Source organism: Stegodyphus dumicola, chromosome 10 (assembly GCF_044657685.1).
Source record: "Stegodyphus dumicola isolate Sdum_Otavi_A_Nest chromosome 10, ASM4465768v1".
NCBI classification, from domain to species: Eukaryota; Metazoa; Arthropoda; class Arachnida; order Araneae; family Eresidae; genus Stegodyphus; species Stegodyphus dumicola.
The window spans coordinates 31997680-32016403 of NC_140777.1; the positions used below are offsets into that span (position 1 = coordinate 31997680).

The 18724-nt window shown below is 31.5% G+C and overlaps 1 protein-coding gene across 1 annotated transcript in view; it reads left to right on the forward strand.

Annotated features, from left to right (window-relative positions):
* LOC118183938 (zinc finger protein 341-like) overlaps nucleotides 1-13553 on the forward strand; it is a 47739-nt gene extending 34186 nt beyond the window's left edge. Inside the window, exons 8-9 of the mRNA XM_035353554.2 lie at nucleotides 7542-7741; nucleotides 9450-13553. Of these exons, the coding sequence (XP_035209445.2) occupies nucleotides 7542-7741; nucleotides 9450-10509 (1260 nt within the window). The 3' untranslated portion in view covers nucleotides 10510-13553. The remainder of the gene's footprint in view (nucleotides 1-7541; nucleotides 7742-9449) is intronic.
* The last annotated feature ends 5171 nt before the right edge of the window (nucleotides 13554-18724 follow it).

Here is an 18724-nt window from a genome sequence, read left to right on the forward strand (position 1 = left end):
TTTAATTTATATTTTGTGCAAATTTAATTAATTTTTGATTAACAAACTCAGCAGCTTAAAAGCAGTATGCTGCCAAGCAGCAAAGCATAAAATATTTATGTTTCAAATTTAATCAGATAACTCAGCAATTTAACAGAAATGTGTTACCACTTCCTGAAATAAAATATTTCTATCTTCCAAGTACAAATGCTTTGCCATTTAATAAAACCTAAGCTGTTTAATTTTTCTTTCTAATGAACCTTTCTGTTATTGATGAAAAAACTAAGCAATTTAAAAGAAAGAAGTGCAGTTTTTTTTTCTTCTATTATTATTAATTTATTTCTTGTCTCATCAAATTACATTCACTAAACTCATTAGATTCCTTAACAATTCAATTGTTTATATCTATATTTTTATAGAAACAAAAATATCTTTTTTTATAACAATTATTTTTGGTAGCTGCCCATGCTATCGGCTAGTGCATCATGCTAAGTAACTATTTCAATTCAGCATAATTCTAAGCTCCATGGTTTTCTTTTGAGATACCAAAGGAGTAATTTTTATTATGGATAAAGTACTGCTATAAATTTCATTTGAAGTTTCTTCCAGAGTTGATATTTTTTTCAAACCTTACCTACTTTTTTGAAGGTTAAATATATGTTTTCTGTATTCATTTCTTTCATTTGTAAGGTTTATGTTAATTAACCCACTATTTTATTTGTACTGTCAGTTCTGCTTTTGTCAGCTCCCACTAGGGATGCAGCTTAGCTGTGTAAAAGAACAGAAATACATAGGTAAGAACAGAATTCTTGAATCTTTAGCAGCGACACAGACCTTTGTAATATTTTCTTATCCAGGTCTGAGAATTACTCTAAAACAACATTAGCCATTTGCTAATTGAGTTTGCTTTTGCAGTTAGAAAAGTCTGAGTCAAAGCACGTTAGAATTTTGCTTTGTGGATTTCTAGCATTAAATTACTTTGAATGTTAATTTATATCTTCTGTAGATTAAATCCTTCAAGTAGCAGCAATTGTTTTGTAATCACAAGCTTTAATAAAAAGGTTGTTTAAAGCCTCTTCTGATTGGGAATTGTTTTAACATACAGGATGATATGTTGCCTAACCATCTCATTATAAACCTAAGTTTAATTTAATTAATGAGTTGTTCCCTGTACTTTTGTTTCACAATAATAAATAAAGTAAATTTTTATAATGTTCTTAGATATTTGATTGATTATATTGATTATATTTTGCTGTAAAAACATAAATGTAAATGTATTCATACTTAATAAGTAATTCATTACCCTTGGTCAAAGAAAATTGTTCTCTTTGATGATGAAGGAAAACAAGTGAGAAAAATTAAAAATTAAATTGCAGTGGGAATAACATTATTGCCATTATAAACCAATTGAATTAGAAACCCTTACAAAAAAATAAAGCCATATTTGAAAGAAATGAAAAACTGCTTAATGCTGGAAAAAATGAGTCAAAATCTTCAGATATCAATTTCACTGAAATTTAAAACAGAAACATGCTTTTACTATATATAAGTAAAAAACTCTGGAAATTCTGTGTACATGCAATTTCACTTTACCCATTAGTACTTGTACTGATGCCTGGTTCTCTTTCTTCCCTATAACTGGATTTTTTCATACTGGGTTTGTCCTGCTCTTAGTTGAGGTGATAAAGAGTGTGGGATCTTTTAGATATCTAACAGTTATGTAGAATACAGGCTCATACAAGACTTTGTTAATGTATTTCAGTTCTTCACTTGATTGTTTCGATATTTAATTTGCTGAAATAAAGGTTACATTTCTTAAATTCAGTAGTTTGCTGGTTCTTTTCAGATATGCTATTGGTATCAAAGATAGAATGATGCTTAGAATGGAAAATATGTTACTTTATCACTTCTGAACAACATTTATGACTTTTTATTTTCGGTCCAAAAGCAAAAAAAAAAAAAAAAAAAAATCTTATTTTGTATCTTTGAATCATGCGTATTTCGCAATCTGACCATGTAGTGCTCAATAATGTCTTTATGGATACGGATGTTCATTCTTAATCTTGAAGGGCTATAATAGAGAATCAACATAGTATTTTTAACAGAATTATAAAACCAGAAGATTGGACATGATGTGAATAATAGATTTTCAATCCTAAAAGTTCTAAACATGCCACTCTGGTAGCACATTGCAAATAAACGACAGGAGATTCAAAACATGTTGGTTCATGGGATATGGTGGACCATAAAATAATCAGATTAAAGAGATTCATTGCTACTTATAGTAAGCATAAAATTTCTTTAAATTCTGTCCTTCTGAGCGTACACAATTTTCCCATGGAAATGTGTTAGCCCAATTTAACAAACTGTCAAAGAGTCCTGAATTCTCATTTTTGAAATCTTAAAAAACTACGAAAAGGAGATAATCAGCTAGATGCAATTTGACATGAAGTAAACTCAGACACTATTAATAAGGAGATATAACAGCTGAAAAACAGAAAAACGGGCCTTAAAAATATTTTCCCTCATTTCACCAACTGTGAAATTTATTTAAAAAACAACCTCGGAAATTTGTCTCTATTTGTAACCTAACCCTAAATTTATCTTGCATTCCCTAGTCTTTCATCTGAAATTAACAAAGGCGATAAGAATAAAAGCATTCTTTCAAATCAGCAGTTTTTGTGATTACACTAAGAGATGAGACCGTAAGTGCACTTCCATTTCCCGTATTTTTAAATGAGCATTCTCTTTGTGTGATCTCATCACACCAAGGGAAGAAGGTGTGACTCCCGAATGACAAATCAGTTGTCAATCACCTCCTTTCATTTTCGTTGGATTTTAGGATTTTGGAAAACACGAAACAACGGGTGTCTTTTAGGGGCTAACATGCCACATTTAATCCCTACAATTGTGTAAAATTTTGACCCCAGATGGCAATTTTGAAATCGATGAGTCTTTCTGTTGGGAAAGGGTAAAGTGCTGAAGTTAAAATTTTAGATAAATAGAGATGAATGAAACTCTCGCAGAGTAAAGAAAAAGAATAAAAAGAAACAAATATACTTGTATTCAGTCCTAGTGCAGGGTCATTAAACTCCCCTTCCCTTCATGAATATTATACTGAATCCTAAACAGCTTGTAAGTTAATCATAAATAAATTATTACATCATAAACTATTATAATGTAAAGAAATGCTGTCATCTCACACAGTAGAGGAGAAGACTGGTGCTCCCAACTATTGGCAAGGTACCCTCAGTAGGTGATATATACCGGTATTAAAAAATATATACCAGTATTAAAGGTACCCTCAGTAGGTGATATATACCGGTATTAAAAATGTATACATAATCTTCTTTTAATTAGCAGTTTTTATTGAAATGCAGTAAATGTAAAAGGTTCTGCATGTGTACGTCATATATTTACAGATTTTGAATTTTTCTTTCCCTCCAATAGAATTTATCAATCTTCAAATATGATACCTTGAAACGAGGTATATTAATTTCATAACTGCAAAATGTTGAGCATTCATAGTGTGGTGCTGCCATTTAGAATCGATAGGAAACACTAGAAACTTACGATTATAGCTTTTGGTGTAGAGAAATTAGCATTTTTTTTTAGGTTAAAAAATTGACAAACAACCAGTTTATATTATATACTGGTGCCCTTCAAAGGGTTAATTGCATAGTCAGCTGCTAACTTTGTTTTACATTCGCCTCCACGTGTAGACATGTTAAGTTTTTACACATTCATACCACACACACTAAGGAAGAAAAAACAGAGCACATTAACTTGTCTGTACTGCAGGTATAACTGACACAGCTCTCTAGCATCTGTAGTAAAGACTAGTTTTTCTTAAATTCTAAGAAAATTGATAACAAATAAACAAATGATTCTTCCCTTACCCTTACCCATTCATAAAGGATTCTAAATGAATCCAAAGAAACTGGCCAGGGAGCTTTGTCCATTAAGTACTCATAAGAGGTGGACAGTAGGACAATAGCCACTAATGTGTAGTGAAAATGCAATAGTCTAGGAAAGCAGGCACGTGCCTGTTTACGCAAAAAAAGAAATACAGATGATTTTGACACACGAAATATGAAATACACAGTGTATTTTTCCGTTAAATGAGGGAAAAGAAATTATTTTTGTCAAATTTTTAGTTCAGATTAGATTTATTGATAAGCATTTAGTTTGAATTAATGAGATATTTTTAACATTAATTCCAATACAAGTTTCTGAGGGCCTTTGGATTAATTCAAATTAACACTAACATTACAGCAGTTGTCGTATACCTATAACTGCGATCAGTTGTCATTTTGACTGTTTGTTCTGAATAGAGTAAAGAGGTTGCTTTTGGTTATTATTATGTAAAGTTAATGCTTATAATTATATATTTTGCTTGTTTAATGAGTAAATAAATTAAAGTGAGTAAATACATGCACTCAAAAGATAATTTAATGTAATAAAGAGCTAAAAGAGAAGGAAAAAAAAAAAAAACACTCTAGATACTTTTAAACTTCTTTTCAATAGCCTCATAAAAATTTTCACTATGAAATAAATATATTGAAAATTACACATATTAGTACTTACATTACTCAGTTTTGCAGTGCATACAAATTAATATTTTTTAAATTTTACCTGTAAAGTTCCACAGCATATTTTTACACAGCATATATTATATTTGGCATTGTTTATGCTTATGGGAAGGGTTGGCACAAGTACCATTTCTCTTTTCGTTAGATACAGAAAGTTTGGGAATTTTGCATGAAATGTACATCTTGCAAAGCTCTTCAGCCTTATGAAAAATAAAATTATAATGGCTGATATTCCTATATTCAGTTGTTTCCTTGTAAATTATCCATGCATTCATTGGCATTGTTTATAACATTTCAAGCAGCTTTCTATAAAAGCATTCCAGATATCCGAAACAAGGGAAAATGGATCAGTTTGAAGTCTTTGGGATCTAGTTGATTTCATGTCGAAGCGCAAATATTTCATATTTTCCATAAATCTGTCTTTAGCCATTGTCTCAGTGAAAAATGGCAGGCTCCAAGGTATTCACCATAAACTCAAAATAGAAAGACCTCTTGCAGGTAAAGCACCACGAACATACAACAGTGAAATGAAAGCATCTAATTCATTGAGTGGCAAACTGAATTTTGGGATTTCATACGTGCCTCTTCTTCAATGCACTACTTGAGTTACCATCAATTATTTTTCTCTTTGCGTACGAAGTTGGCCCAGCTTCTTCTCGTAAGACATTCTGTTGAGGACATATCCCTGTAACACTTGTCGAAATATTTAATATTTTCCAAACTGAACCCTCATTAACTGTTTCTTTAGCATTTTGAATTTCCTTGTTTTTGTTACATGTTCCTCGTTCTCGAGCTTGACTACTGCCATCTATTTCACTTCCTGAAAACTATACTAGTAGAAGGCAATGTAATATTTTCTTGATCTAAATTTTTACTTTCCTTTTCTGTTTTGTGAACAGATTCTCCAGACGACTCAGTTTCATTTGTTTCAGTAGCAACAATCCAGTCCTCATTGGATAAATTGAATGTAGTTTTGGTATGAAATTCTTCATCAGGTTTGGTTTCTGAAGCAGAATTATCATGAGAAAGACTTTCAAAAACTTTCAGCACCTCTTTCTTCATTAGATATTTTCTACCAGCGTTTCTACGCTACATGATAAACTGGTCAGAACAACAAAACTATCTAAATGAAGTGAAGTACATTTGCATCTATTAAAAAATAACTTTTCTAACACAAGGGCAATGCGCAGACACGTAGCTCGCAAAAATTCCAACCAGGTGTTTTTATTCTGCACCTCCTCTCCTCCCCACTCTTTTCTGTAAAATATGCAGTATTCCTTACCAAAGTACACTTGTTTATCTATCAGCAATCTAAAAATAGCTAAAAAGTCAGAAAAATTATGAGAAATATGCAATTTTCTGGATACAATCAAAATGACTGATAGCGGTAATTCTAGGTATAAATAGGCAAAAATAATTATTTAAATTGGACAAAACAGTTATCATGTAATGTTCGTAAGTTTTTAGAAAAAGTCAAAAAATATCAGTTATGAATGAAGAATTTTAAAAAGTTATGTCCAATTAAAATGGAGATACAGTCAAAATGACCGTTGCCATAGTTCTAATGTTAACTAGCATCCACCGTAATGGGTAATATGGCTTTATAGATGAGTAATTTAATTTCAACTGAAAGAACGCTGCTGCAGCCCATTAGGCGATGTAATGTAGCTTTATGCACTGGGAACTTGGATAAAATGTGTTTAATGTGGGGTGACCATATGCAGTCAGAATGTAAAGTAATACTTAATTACTGAACTTTCTTGGACCTGGGTATAAAAGTCTCGTACATTGAGATGCGGTCATTTCAAGTGTTTCTCTTCCTAGTGAACGTAATTGCATCCGATTCGACACTGATTTTTATTTTCCATGCTTGCACCCAGATCTCTAATGCATGTAGGTGGTTTTGTACTGCTTTTTAAACTGAGCTAACAGAAGCCTTTTATGCAACAATTGCTGTGTAGGCGGTTTTGTAATGCTTTTTTCAGTGAGCTAACAGAAGCATTTTATGCAACAATTTTTGTGTTAACTGCATACATGACTAATGTTGTGTTCTGCATGTGTAGGATGTCATTGGTATAAATATGAAATAGCAGTGGGCCAAGCAAGGACCTTTGTAATATGCTGACCGTAACCGAGTGACTTGCAGAGTATGTATTGTTAACAAGAATGGCAAAGTTTTATCAGTAAGTTAGGAGTGGATAATGTATCCTGAGAAGGTCAGGTTTTTGAGTTTGTATGTGAAGCACACCAGCTGAACATGATCAAATGCCTTTGCTACATTCAAGAAAGACCTCTCTAGTGTTTATTTTCCTGAAGACCACAAGAAATCAAAACCATGACCCAGTGCAACAGCCAATATACAGTTGAATGTTTTTTCTAAACACCAAATTGTGCTTGTAGAATAAAGTTGTTTTTATCCACATGACTAAATAGCCTTTGTAGAATAACGTGCTCAACCACTCTGCTTTAAATTCATCCACTACTTCATTTTATAGCTACTGCAACACATTTGCATATAAGAATGTTGCTAACAGAAATTCATAAGACTTGTTATGATCCAATGCTCAGATATGTTCAAGCACATTTTGGAGCATCCCCTCCCCATTATTCACCTACTTCCACATCTACGGATCCTATAATGTCATAACTTGTTATCCTTTGCTGTCTCATTTTATGTTCACTATGAACTGAAGGTCTTGTCTAATTTGATATTAGTTAAGTACACCATTAAACAATAGCACTACAAAGTTATTGAGCCTTTATGACTGTGGACAAGGTTTCTGATAATGCAGTTACTGCTGTGAAATATTTTTTAATGAAAAGAATTATATTATTTGTTCTTCTGTAAGTTACATAAAAAGTAAAAGTATGTGTATTAAAAATTTGTTCCTTGTGTGCAAATATTTTTACATCCAAATACACGATACTTGTAGATTAATTTTTTGCAATTCTTTCTGGGTTTTTAATTAGGTGTACAAGTGCATTCTTAGTAGTTGTGGGCAGATGTTTAGTGATCTCGATCCTTTCCTGGAGCATACAAAGTCACATGAAAATGAGATGACATACAGGTGTCATGAATGTAACAGAAATTTTCCTTCTTTGTATGATCTTGGTTCTCATCAGTTCACTCACAGTCTGTATCCGAACCTACGGTCACGAACAACTCGTAGGTATGTGATCAATGAATTTTTTTTTTTCTTTGGCTGTGCATTTTTATAATGTGAGCATAATATTTCTTTCACTTTTTATTATGTAGTTATTCTTAGTATTTGCTCTATTTCTTTAACCCTGTATTTCAATGATTCAAAGTGCAAAACATATCACATGGTGTTTTGTTAATGTTGAGCTGAAATGAAGCCTTAACAAGAGAAGCAAGACATAAAGTTCATCAATTTCTTCCAAATTCTGAATATTGAGAGCCTTAAAATGAATATGTACATGATAGGGGAACGTGAAACTCTTGAAAATGAGCCTTCCACCCAAAAAATTCTAGGCTTAAATTCTCAATAATATTATCAGTATTTAAATTACTTCCTTTATGATATTTCGTGATAGCATTTTACTTTGAAGTAATGATAAGAATAAACATGCTGCATTTTTTAAGTATTAATTCTTTAATTTATTTATTTTATTTTGAAATATGATAAATGAAATGATTGTATGCTGAATAAATGATGGCCTCATGCAAATGCTTAAAAATTTTGAGGAAAAATCATACATAGTTAACATTCATAAAAATATGTCTCCTATATTGTCCAAAATATAAGATGAATCTACATTTTCATCTAGTGTATGTTTAAATTCAATAAACAAGTTTTAGTACTAAAAAAAGTAGCAAAATCATCTCATAAATTACATATAGAGCACCACCAGCATCCAAGCTGTAAATTTACTGAACTCTGGTAGTTCGACCTCGGTTAGAATCCTGATGAATGGCTTGTTACATGAGCATTTTTGTGGTTTTTTTCCCTTGTGTAATGTGCATATGAGTCAGTTTTCCTTAAAAAGTCCTCTATGAATGCATTTCTCATTTTAATAAGCCAGGTGCTTTGCCACAGCACAGTAAACCAAACTCATAAGTTATACAAAAACCTTCATGCTATATTCTATAAGGCCAAAAAAAATTTAGGTGCAGGTGAAAATTGGTTGGGTATTGAACAAGATGTAGAATCCAACATAAAGGAAGAAAATAATAACAGAACAGATAAGTTTTCTTGAGAGCTATTTTTAAAACCATCTGCTAGATGAAATGTCGTTAAGGACTAACTTTATAAAAAGTTAAATAAGCAATAACATCAGTAAGAAACAGTACATTAGCATGATGTCAGTGCTTTTACTGCTAGGCCATTGAGGTCTCTGGCAAGCCCAGCATGAATGTTATTTAAAATTCTAACCTTGAATTTCAAGTTTACAGTGTAGAGATTCATGCTGTTTCAGGTATATATTCATTTTAGGGTTTTCTATAATTATACAATTTTTATTAATTTTGTTCAGATTGTAAACCAAAATGAGAAAAAGCAATTCTGAAACTTTCTTTAAAAAGGTAAAATAGGTAAACAATATTTTATTAAATAGATTAGTATAAGCCTATTTAAAGAAACGAAATGCATAATAAGAGTTTTTAATTAATAGGAAGGCTTTATATTTCCTAATTACTAGAGGGAGAAGTACATAAAGCTGTGTGACTCTTTATGATAGTACATCATATATTATATTTTTTATTATTATTATTTACAGTAATGCTGCTAGTTTTCAGAATTATGGATTGGATGTATTGTTAACTTCCTAGTAATAATATGTTGATTTTTTCCTTTATTTTGATGTTATTAAAGTTGTGAGGCATTATAATGGTGTAATTGCATATTTTTCCTTTTCTAGATTTTTCAGATGCAATCTTTGTCTGAATAAGTACTCAACTCCAGCTGCTTTGGACCATCATCTTGCCACTTCATCGCATACCTATTCGTGTTCCTGGTGTGATAAGGTATTTCCATGCGAACGTTATTTGCGTCGACATCTGCAAATCCACTCAGAGTCTGAATCTTTCACGTGCAGTATTTGCTCAAAAGGTTTTAAAACTGAAAGCTACTTAAAAGTTCACATGCTGGTTCATAGCGAAGACAAACCATACGAGTGCAACACATGCAAGGCAGCATTCAATCGAAAAGATAAGCTTAAACGTCATCTGCTCATTCACGAACCAGTGAAACGATACAAATGCCCTTTCCGGACACACTGTGGCTGTCCAAAGGAATTCAACCGACCTGATAAGTTAAAATCGCATATATTAACTCACAGTTGCATAAAACCTTTCACGTGCAAAACATGTGGTAAAAACTTTACACGGAAAGCTCACCTCCGAGATCATGTAAAACAAAACCATGATGAATCAGATCTTAAATTAATTTGTGAAGAACTATCACCAGATAAAAACAACTGCTCTGTCTCATTATCAGATTCTGATGATGCTAAAGCACATAAAAATAACAAGTCTGTATTCACTAAAAAAAGGAAAGATTTTGTACACAATTTTCGGTTTCGGCGACAGAGAAAAAGAAGCTTAAATTGTCAGGTTATGAAAAATGGAAATTGTGTCAAAAAAAGAGGAAGACCAAAGAAACACCTTGAATTGGAAAATTTGTCTGAGAGTTTCAAAGAGCAAGAAATTGATAGTACATCTGAAATAGCAGATGATATACCCACTGCTCATATTGAAATCATTCCAACACATGGGACATTGGTTTCTAGCTCAGACTTGACACATATAGCCTTACCTTCTGATATAACTTATGGTGATTTACATTTTGACACTAATGAAGATGAACCTGTAGTTGCTAATGCACCATCAATATCTGTTGACTCTATTCATACAACAAATTCAAACTCTTTATTAAGCAATGATCTCCAAACAGAAACCGATCTTAATGATTATAGTTGACACAATGTACTCTTATTTATTAAATTGGGTTTTACATTAGAAAGTGAGAAATTTTATTGTAAAAATTGTATATTTCTTATATTTATTTAAATTTAGAGCTTATTATGTGTAATTAGTACATTTTTTATATTTTGGTTAGGCAGTGTTATGTAACAGAGTTGTTCATAATTAGTTGAATGTATTGAATTTATCCAGTGAGAGTAAAAGTGAACATTGCTAGTAGTTTCTCCCACAGTGATACATTCCACATAATTGGAAGTTTATTTACATTTTGCAGTTTCCAGAATTGTTCATAAGAATTACTTGATTATAGTAAAGCATTTTTCTCTTCATATCTGTCAAATAAAAAGAAATTTACCTTTTGGATTTCTTAAATGTCAGGACTTTTATGAGATTCTCTAAGGAACTGGTGAGAACTGGAAAAAATATCTCCAACAGTATATCAACAAAACATCATCAAGGTAAACCACTGTAAGTATGAATGTGAAAAGTCATGAAAAAACTCCATTCAACCAGCCAGTTCATTTCCCAGGAACAGAACATGGGAGTAAATAATGTTTCATTAATGTAGCTATAGAACTTAGGAGCAAACAAATCAGACAAAATTGAATAGTAAATTTTAATTGTAGAATTCAGCTACATACTTTTTGAGAGTGACATACTTCCATTCAAGAAATCAATTATTATGTACTATTTTACAAAATTTCATTGAGAAATGTAGAAAAAACTTGTTGTAAAGCCAACTATTTGAACAAAAACTGAGAAAAACAAAGTTGTTTTGGAAAATTGGAAAAAAAAAGTTTGTTTAAAAAATGTTGATCATAAACATTCTAAGAATATTTAGTAATGTATCTAATAAATGTGAATCAGTAATTATTATTGAAAGGTTACTGAAAATTGGCAGAATTGTGTTTAGTAAGAATATAATGCTTTTTGAGTTATTATTCTTTGTAGTTATAAGGCTTAATGGAAACTTTAAACAGTGCAAATATTATATGACAAAAATAATTACTATAAACAAAATTTGAAAGCTTTCAGATTTTACATTACGTCCAAAGGGATGTGTGTTGCCTTTATTTATTAAATATCATGTTCTTTGCACTAAACCATAAAATTGAATTCAACAGCAATATCGTAAAATAATTTTGAAGTGAGCATATATGTTTAGAATTTCTGATACACAGTCTCGCACACTGGAAATAAAAATGTTTCCCCTCCTGGTACAGTGTTGCCACTGCTCACTTTGAAATCAATAATAAAACAAATTCCAAATTAGGGCTTCCAGATGCTTATATTCGGTGGAGGATAACGTTATTCAGAATTCGATGGCTCTAGGTACTGTTGTTTCAGTACAATGCAAGAAACATTCGTGCATTTATGCAGATTCTTCATTATTTAATTTCTTTAAATATAACACAGGGTGATAATATTTGGTGGTAGCAATTTGAAAAGTGAATCAACGCAAAATGACCAAATGAAATTAATAGCCCTTCTGGGCTAAGTTTGTGTGTATACGTATTGACAATATTTGAATTCTCAGCCAGATTCGTTTGGGACAGAAAATACTGAGGCTGCCTGCCTTGATATGCTTCACCTTAATTAAACTTGGTCAACTTTTGTATAGAAATGTTTGCATTTAGTTTATTCATAAAAGAACCCTCTTGCAGATAAGTCTATTCAGCTACCTGAAATAGTAACAGTTTTCAAGATAACACATTCCACAGCCACTTGGCAACTTAACGGACTTTGGTAAGGTCTCTTGGGAAATATAGAATATCAACAAACTCTAGCCCTTAGACTTAATGAATAAAGTTAGTGCCAATGCTTATTTTATTCTCACTGGTTAATTCCAAGTACTGTTTGTATACAGTTTTGTTTCATGTTTTCAAGTTATAGTTTAACCCTCCAAGTGAAAATATTTATTCTAGTCTCTCAATAAATTTATATAGCATTTATCTTAATTTATAAAATATGTTACTCAGTTCTAATAATTCTAAAGAATAGTCCATTAGAATATTTTATAATTAATAGTTCTCTAGCACTGATTTGTAAATCATTAAGGAGTTTCTTATACTCATTTGTAAATTATTCATCAATAATTAAGGGGAAATACCATCTGCCTCTGGGAAGAAAAATTCTGAAGTCAGTTGAGAAAATTGGTGGATTGTAATGATGAAAATTTATTGGAGCTTCCATCTGCTATTAAATTTTTAGTAATTGAAAATGTTTTTCAGAGAAAATTAAATTGTTTTTTATTTGGAATTAAAAGTTGAACTATTTCATATATAACCTTTTTATTCTTTAATATATATACCAAATGTGGTGGGAGCAGTTTTGATCACATTCAGTTTGTATACATTTTTATTATTATGAGAATACCTATTTTAAAATTAAGATGCAAATTTGTATTATGTATGAAGAAAACTATGAAAATACCATTTGGTCTTCATGGATTCAGCCATTGCTTAAATAACTAGCTTAAATGAGATGAAATTGGAACTCAAATGAATTAGCATTGAAAGGCATAAAAAATACTAATGTATTGTCAATCTAATAACATTTAGATTACCATATTTACTTGTGTTTTTCATGTAATTTTCTCCTTCCTCAAGCTTTCTGAAAGCGAGCTTCACTAAATTTTAAAATAGATTTGTCCATGGAGCAGATTTTTTCATTTCACATTAATTTGCTTTTGGATTTTGGGTCCATGGGTTATAATTGATGAAGCAGTTATACCAAAGAGCTTCAAGAAAACAAGGATATCTAATACTTTTGATGGTTCTAAAAATCATTACAATAGGGTAAGACAGACTGAAATTTGATGAAAATGATACCTACAATGTGATGGCATAGAAAGCAAATGGCACAGACAATAGCACAATGATTTATGGCTTAGGAAGTAGCAATGGATAGCAATAAGAGCAGGTGAGTTTCAAGATAAAAAGAAGTAGCAATAAAGATATCTTATTAGATACTATGATGTTAATATTGTGTATTCTTATTGGAATGTAGGTTTCTTTTAAATAAATAATATTGTAATAGTTTCTAATAGTTTATCCATACGTACTTTTCATTCGTTATGTTCTTACTGTAACCTCATCCTTCAGAAATTTACCCGTTTGCATAATTTTCTCCTGTTGTATGATAAAATTAGTAAAAAAAAATGGGGGGGGGAGTGTTATATGAGTAAATATGGTATTCTTCATTAAAAGCTGTCTAAGAAATAAACTTTGCAGTCTTAAAAATTAGCTTTAAAAGTTTAGGCTTTTGTATTTCTGAATGACCTCTTGTAATAACGAGTAAGAAATAAACTTGGTTTGATGAATATTTTAGCTGGTACTCTTCTGCATAGAGGCAGGCAGATAACAATAATATAAACAAAGTAAAATAAGTTGTTGAGACATTTGAAGGTATATTACATGGAGTGTAAAATTCATATATTTATATTCATTATGTACTACATATGATTCATTATACAAAATTTTATATGTCTACACATTGTAGAAATAGCATAAACATGAAAGACTACCATTCAGCTATATATCAGTAACATAGCTTATCAACATTTGTAGAAATAATTCTCAGTTTTAAACCTTATAGTAGATTCGTATTTGCAATCAGAATTAAATTATATGATGAACTGTTTGAAAATTTGCATTGCTGTTTCCTTTGCGACATAAACTTTATAAAAATATTTATTAAGTTATATGTGTTAAGGTGAATGTTAGAATGCAGTTGTATGTAATTATAGTGCCTTTTACATTCACTTTATTCTCACTGGTACTGTTTGTATACAGTTTGGTTTTATGCTTTCAGGTTATAGTTTAACCTTCCAAGTGAAAATATTTATTCTAGTCTCTCATTAAATTTATATAGCATTTATCTTAATTTCTAAAATATATTACTGTTCTAATAATTCTAAAGAATAGTCCATTAGAATATTTTATAATCAATAGTTTTCTAGCACTGGTTTGTAAATCACTAAGAGGTCGAGAAAATTGGTGGATTTTAATGATGAAAACTTGTTAGAGCTTCCATTTGCTATTAAATTGCTTTTTTTATTTTAAAATTATTCAATTAAGTGAATGTGAAAGGCATTATAATTACACACAACTGGCTGAATTGAAAAGGTAATAAGTTAAAAAATGGTCATACCTTTATGGAGATTGTTTTTAGGAAAACTGGTTTGTATTTATATTACACATTAGGAAAATCTGTTCCTGGCAAGAGATTTTCCTAATGTGTAATATTAATTAATATAGATTTTCTCTTGCCAGGAATGCCCTAATATTAATTAATATTACACATTAAGAATTATAGGAAAATCTATAAGTCGCTGAACAGTGGTAGTTCGGTCTGAGGTTCAAATTCCGCGAACGGGCTGGCTGCATGGGCATTTTCGTGGTTTTCCCCATGTGTAATGTGTATACGAGCCAGTTTCCCTTAAAAAGTCTTCCACGAAGACATCCCTCCCCTTAGGCAGATAGCCCTAGTGTGCTTTGCCATAATTAAATACACCAGTTACACACATCTCTTGCCAGGAACAAAATTACAAAAGTTACAATCATTATTTAACTTGTTCATGAGAGTTACATTTGTGTTAGCTGAGTGCAGATGATCCAGTAGAAAAGTCTGATAAGCCACTACATTTGGGACTTCAGCAACAGGCAGTTACTATGCTAAAATGGTGTAATGCTGCAAAACCCTTTTTTGTGTGTTTATTATTATTAAATGTTCTGAGTAGTGAAAAATGCATATGGTAATTCTGCAATCATATTTAATTAGTAAAACAGTATATAAATTTACACATAGTTCAGCTTTATTTGATTAGTTTTGCTTTGAACTTTTCCTAAATAAAGTCACTGTCCATTTGTTTTTGAATTTTTTAGTGAATTTCACAATTGTATTTAATGCTTCAATGGTATAAGGCATAGTGATCTTGGTTAATATTAATCTTCATTTCTTTTGTTATCTGTGGCTTCAACACTTACTGGATTACAACATAATCACCAAAGTTTTTTTTCAGTAAGTCAGTTCAGTAGTTGGTAATATTTTCACCCTCTTTGTTAGAATTTTTGTTAATGGCTTTTGGGCATAAATTTTGCTTTTGTAACCTTGTTATTTACATGTTTTCAAGTATATAGTGTAAAGTTTCCAGGTCTCATTTCCCAACTGTGAAAATTGTATCTTTTACATTGAATTGAAACCTAGGAGTTCTTGATGCTGCAGTCAGTTTAATAAATTCTACATAGTTTCTGAACAGAAAAAAGTTTTGAATAATTCCTTGATATATAGGTTGGATTAACGTTATACAGCTTCTAGTGAATTCCTAATCCTTCCATTTTATTTTATTATCAACACTTTTATCAAAGTTTGAAAACATTATAATTAAATAAAAGCAAATGGTATATGAATGCAAAATTGTAAACAAAATTGTGATTGGCAAAATATGAAGTAACTGTCATTTTATCAAATGAAGTGCTTGTAGCATCAATGACAGAAGTATCAATGAAGGGGGTGTTGAATTAGTGGACTTTTATTATAGCATTTGGTAATAAAAAGGAGAAAAAGATATATTCTGTACTATTGACCTATTATCTCATATAGGTAACTATGGAACTAAGCTAAGAGACATTTTTTTTTTTGGGGGGGGGGGGATTCTCTTTGTACATGTCTGCCATCTGTGTAATCAGAAATGTAATTACTGTTGAAACAAGTTTACTGAAAAGTTCAGTTGCTTTGCTCAATATATATATATATATATATATATATTGTTGTTGTTGTTGTTGTTGTCAGCAAACAACTTTTTTATTAGATTTATTTAAATACTTATTATTTTGTGAAAAGATGGTAATCACTACAGACAAGAATGAGGGTTGTCAGATTTATATATACACTGAAGAGCGAAAATATTATGACCGCCTACTCAATAATGTATTGCACGACCATTGGCCTGCAAGCCACACATTCTTGGTATATTGCTGGAGACTGTTTGTATCAAATGTATAAGCACTCGTCACGCAACGTCGAGATATTCCGACATGGTGATGTTTGAGCTCTGGGCTGCCGCTCCACGATATCTCAAATGTGCTGTATCAGGTTAAGATTTAGTGAGTTAGGTGGCCAGGACAATACAATTCGAGCCTTGTGACATGAAGCATTGTCCTGCTGGAAGATTCCATTTCCACTTAGGAAGACTGATGCCATGTAAGGGTCAATTGATTCCCTGTTATGTTCAGTTATTCTTAAGCTTTCATGGTCTGTTCTACCACGACTAAGGTTCCTAGAGCCGCCCATGAGAATGTCCCCCAAAGCATAATAATACCGTCAGCACCAGCTTGAATGTGACCTCCTGTACGGGGGGGTGAGCAATTGTTTGCCTGGAAGACTGCTTACCCTGACATGGCCATCGATGTGATGAATGAGAAATCACGATTCATCCGACCAAGCAACTGTCTTCCACTTATCTACATGGTCCAGTCTCGATATCCCTGAGCCCACTGCAGGCATAGTTGACAGTGTGCTTGATCAACGAAGGCACACGAATAGAATGTCTGCTGCACAGTCCCATATCCAACAATGTCTGCTGAACTGTGTGTTCTGAAACATTTGCACTTGGACCTGCATTGCATTGGGCTGTAAGCTGAGCAACTGTCTGGCACTGGTTTTGCTGTTCCAAGTGGGACAGTCTCTGATGTCCTTTTTCTTTGATGACACATGCATATCCAACACCTTGCATCTACTGCTAGTTTCACTGTCATTTATCCACTTTGCATAAATACTAACAATGGCAGATTGTGAACAACTTACCAGTCGTGCAGTTTCGAGGATATGCGTTCAGAGTCTTCAGGCCATTACCATCTGCACTTTATCAAATTCACTTAGATCAGCAGCCTTTCACGTGACTCCAAAACTAAGCGCAAAAATGATTACTTACTTTCTCCAGCAGCAGTTAAATACCATTTCCAGTTGATTACCTGCCCTCCATGTCATGCAGATGAGTTCATTGAAAAATGTGGGGATGGTCATAATGTTTTGGTTTGTCAATGTGTACATATTTCAATTAAAATTTTTGGTGAGACAAATTAACTATCTTGATATATCTTTTGTCACAAATGTGGATTTATGCAATCAAAAATTGAAAAATTTAAATTTTTCGTGAATAAAGTGAATTACCTTCCTTTATCTCTGACACAAATGTGGATCTATGCAATGAAAAAAAAAAATTGAATTTCTGTAAAATATGAATCATAGATTAAATGTTTATTTTTATCCATTTATGTCTATTCCCAGATTTAGGTAAAAGAATTCTGTCGCTAGATTTTTTTATAGAAAATTTTACTAGCAATTAATGTGCATTTCTTTGTAATTGAACTTAATACGACACAACACAAGATGTAAAAAAAAGAAGTGTGACTTACTTGATTTACATGTTTTATTTACAGAACTTTAGCAGGTATCAATATTCAGATTTATTTCTTAATTATTATTTTAGTTAATAAAACATACTTATATTTATCCCCAGTTAAAAATTATTAAAAATATATTTTACCTTACAATATTATTACGTATTTAAATTAATGTATTTTCTAAAATATAGATTTCCTGACTATCTCCTCTTGCATTTTAATTAATCACTGCAAATAATGACTACATGTAACTTCAGTACTTGTATTTTCATTTGAATATCAGTTATTTATTAATAAAAAATAAGCAAATTGAACTGGAATTAATAATCTTTCTTTCAAAATTATTGATGGGCAGTTCCTAGATCCTGGAAATAAGAAACCAGTATATTCCAGTTTTATGGATCTCCTTGATAACAGACAGTCCAGTGTGTTCCAATAATAGGAGCTTTAAATTTAATTGATACAGACCAGGGGTTCTCAACCAAAGGGGAATTCCCTCTAGGGAGGAATTTCATACTTTGAAGGAACGTAGTCAGCCTTTTATTTACCTGCTAAGAATTTAGTTTTTAGTCTATGAACATAAAAATCTTCTTTTATTCAAGTTTTGGTATTTATCAACATTTTCTCTGTTTTTTCTTGTTTAATTTTTAAAATGCATTTAAAAGTAATTAAATTTAAGTAAATGCACATGTATTTTTTTTTTTTTTTTAATTTTGAAAAGGAGGTGGTATGATCATTTAGCAGTCGTAAAAGAGCTGCATAGGGCGAAAAAGGTTGGACACTGGTACAATAGACAATTTTTAATC